This window comes from Orbicella faveolata, unplaced genomic scaffold, assembly GCF_042242905.1.
Source record: "Orbicella faveolata isolate gen_17 unplaced genomic scaffold, um_ofav_v1 contig_46, whole genome shotgun sequence".
Taxonomy (NCBI): domain Eukaryota; kingdom Metazoa; phylum Cnidaria; class Anthozoa; order Scleractinia; family Merulinidae; genus Orbicella; species Orbicella faveolata.
The window spans coordinates 15,837,381-15,847,798 of NW_028301576.1; the positions used below are offsets into that span (position 1 = coordinate 15,837,381).

Consider the following 10,418-nt stretch of genomic DNA (forward strand, 5'->3'; position numbering starts at 1 on the left):
TTTCGTTTTGTACCTCCTATGTAGTTTTGAGGTTTTACATAGTTCCATTCGACTAAGCATGCATTCACAACATAAGTTTCTTTGGCTGAGTATTTCTATGGAAACTTAAAGCCTGACTGTCTGGTTTTGTTAAACATAACCTTTCCTCTCAAAGATACCTTTAGGAAAAAAATGTCGTCCATCATGGACGTCATGGAATTGGAAAGTTATTAGATTCGTTTTTGCCCTTAAAAACGTTCTGGTTGCATGTAATACCCGTGGAAAACTCTGATCAGCTAGTATACAGTGTACTCAGGGGCGGATCTAGGAGGATGGTGCAGGGGGTGCGCATCTTCCCCCCCCCCCCAACCCGAGATGAAGCGTTCTTCTTCGTATTCGCTTTTAAATGATTTGTTTACCTCACCAGTCAGTTACGTCATTCCTTGGTGGTGCACCCCCTCTTAGGAAAAATGCTGGATCCGTCCTTGGTACTGATTGTGATTGGCTGAGAGCAGGCAAATTTATATTGAATTTCTGTTTTCAGCAGCAGCCCAAATTAATGCCAGCACGTTAGTTCTTTTCTCAGTCATATCACAAATGGTAATCTCACGAGACCTCGAGCAATTAAAGATTTATAATACGAGTGGTATTTAAAAATTCTTTCAAATTGCACTCGCAAAACGCGTGTGCAATTCTTAGAGCATTTTCAAATATCACCCGTTATGAAAATCGCTTATTGAGAAAAATCTTCGATCAGGCGTTCTTTTTTTCGTGGTGAAGGAACAAAGAAAAATAAGAAATGTTTACCGCCACGAAAAATAAGAACGTCTGAAGATAGGTTAATCAAAGGATTAGGGAATGACAAGTGGAAATTTCAGAAAAAAAAAAAGCCGTCGGGTTTCGATTGTTTTTATGTTTTCTATTGATTTCCCCTCTAATTACAAACATGTCCATCAATTGGCTATTTGAAGTAGAATGTTTGAGGGAACACAATGGCCTATAGCTGAGGGGAGGGGGCTCCAAGCCGAAAGGGGAGTTGTTACCCCCTGGGTTTTTAATGGTGACTGGTGCTGCAAATCGACCCTACTGGCGTTCGAACATTTCATCGAAAGTGGAAAACTAAAGGCGAACTTGGATGCTGAGCTTTTGCGATCACGTGGAAGACTAGATGAAAGAGAGTCTGATTTCAAACTTAATCATCCGAACTCTCCTAACTGTTTTTCAAATATTTCCTATAAAGCTACTTGGAAGAATATGGGACTCGATCAAGACATGTTCAAAACTGTAAAATTCGATCATGGTGAAATTGATTGCTATTGAAATAAGGATTGACTTTCACACAGTGTTTTGGATGGCGTGCTGCAGTTATGAATAGCGTGCTGCAGGCCGGATTATTTTAAGAGATGTCCCCAAACAAAGAGAAAACAGAAATCAATATTTGAACAAATTAATAACAAACATTTTAATGAAAGCAACATTTTACAGGGAAAGATCTAAAATCGATAAAAGCAACCTAGTAATGGGAGCGAGATTGTGATCGAAACTGATTTGGAAACGAATAAACCTTTCTGCTGACAAAGCACTTACCTATCAGGAACCATGATTTGCATAAAAGTCATTTGTTTCACGGAAGGTTGATATGGGTTACAACAAGAGGTGGAAAAACTGCAGCTCGGTAAACTTTGTGATGTGTTTTGACATAAAAAGAAAAACGACTGATAAAAAATCTAGATAAGAAGAGTCGTTAATTGCTTTCTTGAGAGTATATTGCAGGCAAACGAACACCTCTTAGCTCGATTGCCTTTTATTGGCCTATCGGGTGTCGATCAAGACTTCTCTAGCCAATGAAACCGAACGAGGGCTGAGTTGTTGGAATCAGTTTATGCATGCAAGGTAATGATCAATCATTACTGTTGCTTATTGAAATGTTGTTTTGTTTCTTGCTGGATTTCACTTTTTCTGCTCTCTTGGAGGTGAGTTCAGATTTCTGAATCCAATAATGCCGGGTTACCCCGGCGAATTTTTGATTAGCATGATAGTGAACTGTCTGATAATAACTCTTGCAGTAAAACTGAAAGTAGACGATGTAGCGAAGGAAATTGAAAGCTCTCGTAATATTTTGGTTTCAGCAGCAGCCTCATAGCTCAATATTTCGAGGCAATGTGCTTAAAAGCGGAACTTTAAAAAGCAACCAGCAGCAAAACACATCTTACCTAGAGAAGGAACATATTCACATTTTGAGAATCGGCTTTGGGCCAAGAAACATATTACGACTGGATCAGTTCCAAATACGAAATGGATTGCTTTGAAACCTGCCTACAGAATCATCAAACAGACAAAAACTTGTCGGTTCCATAACAGTTAAGCCATCATTAAATATCGTAAAGGTATATGGAAGGTCGCTAAATGTATCTGTCGCTGCGTAATTCGGCATCGTTTACGGTAGAACGCGCGATGAACGCGTGGCGGACGCGACGCGCGAGTTTCGCAAGCGTTTCTCTTCGAGGTTCCTGTTCGGTTTTCTTCGTCTTTCTCCGCACTACCGTTTCTGACAAATAATTTTATTTTAATCCAACGTTTCCTTCGCAGCTATCTGATAACGGACGAACAGCTAGATAAGAAATCATTCAATTGAAAGTAAATCGCATGATTTTAAGTTTACTGCCGCGTATATTAAAACTGACCTGATCTTTCAGTTTGACGGACACTCCGTTTTAATTATTAAGACGACAATCAAGTAATTCGAATAAATTGTTTAAAAATTTTAACCTTCTGCTTTTATTCTTTAGCCCTGCCATTGATTTGTTTCTTTTCCATACATTTCGTTTTGGCTGGCTTCAGGAACCCATGTCATTTAGCCATTTTGTTTATGTTCATTGATGCATGGACGAATTTTCACCACATAAACATTAGCAACGACCGGAGGTCCGTTGAATTAGAACCGCGGTTATTAAGTATGCTCGTAGCATGAAAAGATGTCAAACTATGATTATAATCATCTTCAGCGCTTTTCTCGTAGGGCCTCTGAAACATTCTTCACTTTAAGACTAAAATAACTTTTAAAACTTTGGCTAGTGTCTCAAAAATTTATTCAGCGCGATACATTACACCGGATACAATTTTAAAATCAGTTGTAGTGTTTTGTCGGCTCATAAACTGTCCCGACAACAGTTAAAATGGAACAACTAAATAAACTCGGGGGTGAATCAGCGATAGCTGTCACAATATGTGAAATAGAAACGAAATAAAACAATTAACAATCAAAAGTTTTGTCGTTGGCCAACAGAACATTTGAAAACAGCAGATCAAAGTTTCCAGATAAAAAGCTCTATGGACCCAGCTGCAACGTGGAACAAATAAATTTAAATTGCAAATACTTCGTGAATATAATTAGAAGTCTAACAAATGATCCGCTGAAAGCTTTCTCGTGGACCATACAATTAATACTAGCGGACGAAGCGTGTCAAAACGTGAATGATTCTCCGGCGCGGACATCGGGAATATTTTTTCCTTCCAGTTCGCTTCTCACCAGGATGGTGAGGAGATTCGAATGGAGTCAAAATCGATTCGTGGATAATTCGACACTCCTTGATACGGCCCTAGAAAACCGTTCTTCGAGGGATACAAAATGTAAGTATTCATATTATTCTCAGTAGCCGTAAATGAATTCGTTATTTTATATTTCAATGATGCCCTCTAAAAATCGTTGTAGGCGAATCGTTTTAGTAGATATTTCCGTTGATCTGAAATCGATTTCTAAAACCGAATGGCGTCTGAAATCTTGCTATCTAACAGATTTAGAAAATTTCCCCTCTTTAAGTCCGATTGCCCACCCCCTCCCATGATATTTTTAGTATTAACCTCAAAGCACTAAACAAGACTAAATAAATTATATTTTGATTCGTATAAAATGAAAACAAAATTTCTTGGGGAAAGGTCGCCCTTGAATTTTACACATTTAACTCATTTCTCTTCGCCAAAAACACCGAATAAACGAGCATTCAGTTGTATTTCCTCGCTATACGGGAAGAAGCGCTAACAGTGAACGATTAAATCAGTTTGTACTTCATTCATGGATCGAAAGTCGTCAGTTTGTTGTGAAATCCAGTGTCAGTGGTTTTGATACGCTTGTGAAAAACTTCTTTCGTTTTCAAGCGTTTTATTTGCATCAATTAAAGATTTTTCGCTCTTTAATAAACTTTCTTTCTTGCCGACGCGGAAATGAAAAAAATAAGAAAATAAAAGCAACCAAAAAATATATGCCTATGATTCCAACTTCATTTTCTTTCTTTTTTCATTCATACTTGCCCTAAACTAAGGATAGTCGCGAGTTAGTACAGCAAAAAGCACGACATATGTTTAGACCTCGAAGCCTATGAGCTTATTTTGTTCTTAAAATTGTTTTCTGTTTTCAATTGTCTCTTTATTTGATTGCGGTTGTAAAACTCAAATTTGAAAGTCAAATTAATTCGACAGTCTGCCTTCTCCCACCAGAAATGGACTCGATAACAAATAACCTGATTTCCTTACATAAATAAATGGAGTTGTGTCCAATTTACAGGATAAATTCAAATTGTTGATCAAGTGTTAAAGCTTTTCGTTGGCTATTAAACCGCACAGCCACTGCTTTGATGTTATCTGCCACAATTTAGAGCTGGAGAGGGAATTTCTCGGCGCAGCGAGGTTTTCATGCTGACAAAAATATGGAAATTACGTTTTATTGTTCAAACCTGTCATTTTTTGCGCGGCGTATAAAAGAACGAATTAACCCAAATTAAAGTTTGCTCTTTTACTTCTTACTACCCCGGAAGGAGCGGAATCTTTGTGCCGAGAATCTCCGCCGTAGACTTGATCACGACCAGCCGATCTAAATGTTCTCCCATACAGAACGACCAAGATAGGTCATTAATAGGATGTCATCGTTCTCGCTAAACAGCCGCTCAATGGTCGCTTCTTACGCCAACATCAGTTTTGCTTGTGAACTGAGACGAGAAATGAAAGTCGTACTCACTGGCGTGTCTGTTTTCTATTTCTCTAACCCTTTCATTGACCGACAACACTTTTTACAGCCGTTTAAGCCACTTTCAGTCTCGTTTTGAGCGTTTTTGACACCTGTGGCTTTCAAGTAAAATTTCTCCGATTTCGTCTTCATCCAATGCCTTGACTGCTTGAGCTAAACTTAAATTTACCAAAGTTGGCTCATTTCTGAATTTTTGGTTCCTTTCTTGTTCACGGCTTTTTGCTCTTCCACTTAGTATTTTTAGAAGAAAAGAAACTAGTGTTTTAAATTTTATCTTTTTTGTTTGTTTGTTGTGACTTCTCGCGGGAAATTTTAAAGCCGGACCGGCCGAGAGACGTGGAGAAATCTAGACCGCAATAAATATTGATTTTAGCCAATCATATTCACGGATTTTTGCCATCTGTATGTCACTGTCAATTGTCTGGAATGAAACTGATCACAACAACTGAAAGGCTTTCATTTTATGCATGTTAGATTGTAGCTTCTGTTGTAGGTAACTGAAATACAAGATACTAGTGGTGCTAGTGGGGTTAGCCTTTGGCGCTCGTGGGGAATCGGCCAGTCAGAGTCGAATAGGCGGACAAAGAATCCAAAATTTTGGCTGGCTACCCAAGAAATTAGAAAGGACCTAAACTTGAATTTGCTGACAAACAGATATGAGACATTATGGGCGAAACCGTCATCTGACAACGAAATAGGACTCGTAACACAGATTATGAAGTCACGACCCTCTAAAAAACGCGATTAAATTTAAAAGATTATTAACAAATCATAAAGTACCGACCCTTCGAAAGGGACGACCTCAAACCCAACCAGAGTATTATCAAAAGCAATGGAAACTGATAGATAAAACAAGATGATGTTTGTTTTAGCTGACCCTCATTCGAACGTCAACATGAAACTGCGTTTTGATGTAGTATTGATCCTTCCATCAACATTTTATCCTTTGCAGCGGTCTATAAATAAGGTATTGAAATTATTATTGTCTCACCAAGATGGGTGTAACGAAGGTCATTACTTTAGGAATGTTACTGTATTGCCACAGGTATTGCCATATCAGACGTATTGTGTCGCGTAATCTCCATAATGTTCTACAACTAATGAAATGAAACCTGAAAACTCCATTGTATTTTCGGGTACAAGCTATAACGGACTTCGCTTGAGAGAAATAAAAAGATTATACGGAAAATTTTTCGGCTTCAAAATCGTGTGCCACTGATACAAGCGGATTTGTTTCTACCAAACATTCGCAACCACATAAGTCCACATTAGCCATCCTCCAATAACGATTATGTGTGAATACTAGCCACTTTTATTAACACCAAATCACGGAAACGTTCCATGCCACAAATAATTCCAACACACTGCCTAACCTGCTCACTCCAAACAGTAACTCCTTGCAAAATTTCAAGTCTAAATTAACAACGAGCGTGTTTAAAAATTCATAACGTAAACCGGCCTCCATCTTGAAGCGGGCGTAAGAACGTCTCACCGAAAAGAATGACGAGAGTGATTCGTGGTTCTCGATCAATCTACAGACTTCATTTCTCTCATTCTGTGAGAAATGACCTATTGTAAAGACAGAAATATTTCCGTTCATTCTTCCCACTCAGTGCGACTGACAGACATGGAGCTTCCGTGCATAGTTCAAGTTTCTAATCCCAAGTATTAATTTCAATCCACTCACAGTCTGTCTGATTTAACCTTATCATGAATCTTCTGTCATGTCCGCAGTGGTGACCAAAATCTATTTTCTCGTTACAAATATCAGTGCACTGACAAGAAGACAAGTGGCAAGAATAAAGAATTTGATCAGCAATTTAAGAATATTTTCCTCTTGTATCACACCAACTTAAGGTCTATTCGAGTCCATACATGAAGACTGATTTTCATCTTTTTTTTACCCAAGGTTAGCCTTTCAGTCCCAGTTGAGATTTTTTATCTGCGTTTTACAAACTGTGTTGAAGGTCTGATAATTTGTTGATTATACAAAGACAATATTCTTTATTTTCTGCTACTGTGTGCTTGAACTGATTTGGCATCAGTCGATGGGAAATGCATGCGTATTATAAACGGATTAATGGGAGTGGATCCTCGAATAAGAACTTTCGTGAACTGAAACTTCCGACACCTCACGTCCGTAGATGACAAAGTTTTCTTTTTCCTTTTTCTTGATTTTACAGTTCCAGTCTTGCCTGTGGTACTAACAGTCGCTCTTGGCTTGCTCAGTGTGATTCTTCTTGTCACGCTGTACCTCGTCAGAAGACAGCGCAGAAAGGCCGAAAAATATAAACAGTACTCCCAGATAGCGAAAACCGCTGTTCAACCACCGGAATTTACTGTCAAAACGGCTCAACAGCCCCACGCGCCGAAGAAAAAGTTGTTACGTCGACTGCCTGAGAAAATACTGTCGTCCGAAGAGTCGTTATCGCCGATGTCAAGCGAAGAAATGTTCTACGACGCACAAGAGCGACTGGAAGGGCGAGCATCGAGATCGGTTTCTAGTCGCGAGCCAAGCCCGGCAAGCGCGCTTGAGGAGGATGAGGACGTCGAAGAAGAGCCCTATCCCTTAGACCATCTCGGACGCATTTGGTTCAACTTGGAATACGACAGCTCAGCGGAAAGTCTAGCGGTGACTTTGGTAAAGGCGCGAAACCTTTCGCCTCGCAGCAAAACTGCGATAACGTGCGATCCGTTCGTAAAACTACACATTTTGTGCCCAGAAGAGAAAAACGTCTCACAGAGCAAATGCAAAAGGAAAACGCGCCGACCAAACTTTGATGAAATGTTCTATTTTAATCTGCCTGTTTCGGAGCTCAAGAGGTGTACACTTCGTTTGTCCGTATATGACGGGTATAGAGCGAGCCAGCAGACTGTGGTAGGAGAGGTGCTGTTTCCTTTGAATGAGTTGGATACATATCAGAAAGTCGAATTGTGGAGAGATCTTGTGGCTATTGAAGAGGTATGTGACGCTACTTTTTTTAGTCGAACTATTTTAATCCTGTTTACGTCATATAACGATGTTTTTTCTCAAGCTACCAGCTGATGAATTGGTTATTTATTACTTAATTAAATTTACTATGGCTCACAAACGGCGCATGAAGTTTGACTTTTCCAGTGTTTTCTGTTAAACTCGCGATAAACATTTGACATCTAAAGAATGTTGGAGAGAGTTTGTTTGGAAACAAAATTCGCTTTGGACAATGGAAATCATTCAGTGGGATAAAGTCGACAAGACACAAATGAAGCTAAATGACAGCATGCATCTCACTGGGTTTTTCATCGCCGCGGCCAATGAAGAGTGACAAAAGATGCCATAGTTGGTTTGATTGACAGCACAGAACCCTATCTAGTTCAATTCATTTTTGAAACACTATCAGTGGTTGACAACTGTTTTCGACTTTCCTTGATCTTAAATTCTCGACATATTTGGCAACCTATTGGGTGAGACAGACAGCTTGTGGGAATGTATTTTGGGGAAGGTAAATGGTGGGAATTGGGCGGAGGTACCGTTAAAATCTGTAACGAGACTAGTGTGGACCTTCAGAAACTGCTGCTTTTTATATGTAATTAACCCAACTAAAAGATTCTAAAAGTGACGTCAAAGGTACATTTTCGGCTGTTGCTAACTGCATGCTTGCTAGTTGGCTACAAAGACTGTTTTTTTATCTGTTGTTTAGATTTTTATTGAACCTCGGACAAAACATATCAGTTAGTATTTTATAAACATGCGATAAGTTAAGACATGAAACAGACTTTTTTTCCACACGATGATTTTTAACGAGTTGACGTGACATTGCCATTTTATCGATATCACTTCCATACCTTTTCATAATAACTTTTACTTTTATTATTTTCGCTTGTTTTGCTTTTTATTTCATCGCACTTTTTGTTTCGTTTATTTGTTTGTTTTGTTTTAGAGCCCGTCTGAACTTGGCGAAATCCACATTTCCATGTCCTACTACCCCACCCTGGACAGACTTACAATTATCGTTCTTAGAGCTGCCAACCTAAAGAAAATGGAACCCCACGGGACAGGTGACAGTACAGAATTATTCACTTTGCTCACGAGCCCATGACTTTGCTAGTAAACCCTTGCCCTCTACGATAACTGCGATTTCTTTATCAGTATTTGAAAATTTACTGCTTTCCGAAATGCTAAATTTATCTGTACACATAGGAAATTTATTTAATGCGATTCTCCTTTAAATGATTTTCAATTCTCGTAAGGGGAAAGCTACTGAGCCTTAAGTTCAGGAATTTTTGTTATTCTTCCACGGGCGTCTGTTTAAAGTGGAAAGCGCGGGAAAATTCACGTAGTGCAAATCACGATTTGTTTGTAGATCTTATTGACCGAGACGAAAACTCCTATGTGATTGGTTAGAAAATCTGAAAATGTCACAAGAATTGAACCAATCACTAAATAGATGCCATAGAAAACCATTCTAGATCATCTGAAGAATTTTCACCACCGTAAAGGAAGCCCTTTCAACTCCCTTCCGTAATAATATGTTTTCGTTTCAAAATGCATAATTTCAAATGCGTTCTTAATCATCTTCCACCCTAAAACGATGCAAACCATATCAAAAAGTTGTCATCGAAAACGAGGCGTTCTATGGCTTGGACGAAGATGTTTCGAAAACGAAGCGTTCTGTGGCTTGGTCGAAGATGTTTTGAGGAACGTTACCCTAACGAAAAATTTCGAGAAAAAACAGAAACACTTTTTGGCGCCAGTAGACAACCTGGCGAAATTTTTAGGGATGCGAGATCTCCATTCTACTGATATTGTGTTTCTGATGATTGTTTTTATCGTATTTTATTTTTTCAGATTCATATGCCAAAGTGACGTTCTCAATTGGTAACAAAATAATCAAGACGAAGAAAAGTACAGTCCATCATGCAACGCGCGATCCACTGTACAACGAATCTTTTAACTTCACAGTGTCCGGGGATGACCTGGGCTCTGGTACTCTTCTTGTTTCAATTATGCACTCCAGAGAAGGGGGGAAGGAAGACCAGTTAATCGGTAGGGTCCTGCTGGGAGGAATGATGTACGCTAGGGGGACTGAGTGCGAACACTGGACTGAAATGATGACGAATCCGCGAAATATGATCAAATACTGGCATACGTTGACAGGTTAAATAAGGAAATATGGCAATTATTTTTAAGTATAATTTGACTTGTTACCCGTTTTGCTCATAGGTAGCAATATCTCTATTATAAAACTAAGTACCGGTTAAGAAAGCTACGAGAAACATGTCTTACATGTGTATTTTTATTTACTCCATAAATGTAATTTTATTTTTTTGACTCGAAAAAGTACTAACCGAAAAAATGTAACTTAAGAAACTTATTTACCGACGAGACGTAAAAAAGCGGAATCCAAATAAAATAAAGTTGAATAATTCTTTGTAACAA

At 38.8% G+C, this 10,418-nt stretch overlaps 1 protein-coding gene across 1 annotated transcript; it reads left to right on the forward strand.

Moving 5' to 3' along the window:
* The first annotated feature begins 3,393 nt into the window (after positions 1 to 3,393).
* LOC110047491 (synaptotagmin-15-like) lies at positions 3,394 to 10,418 on the forward strand. The gene is made up of 4 exons (XM_020753247.2): positions 3,394 to 3,609; positions 7,183 to 7,961; positions 8,920 to 9,037; positions 9,828 to 10,418. Exons 1-4 carry the CDS (start codon positions 3,513 to 3,515, stop codon positions 10,139 to 10,141), a joined length of 1,308 nt encoding a protein of 435 aa, XP_020608906.1. The 5' UTR covers positions 3,394 to 3,512; the 3' UTR covers positions 10,142 to 10,418.

Bases quoted from the DNA above. Each gene is read 5' to 3' on its own strand.
- LOC110047491 (XM_020753247.2), top strand. From the start codon at position 3,513: ATGGTGAGGAGATTCGAATGGAGTCAAAATCGATTCGTGGATAATTCG. The intron at 3,610-7,182 runs GTAAGTATTCAT...TTGATTTTACAG, and splicing joins TTCTTCGAGGGATACAAAAT to TTCCAGTCTTGCCTGTGGTA. The intron at 9,038-9,827 runs GTGACAGTACAG...TTATTTTTTCAG, and splicing joins AATGGAACCCCACGGGACAG to ATTCATATGCCAAAGTGACG.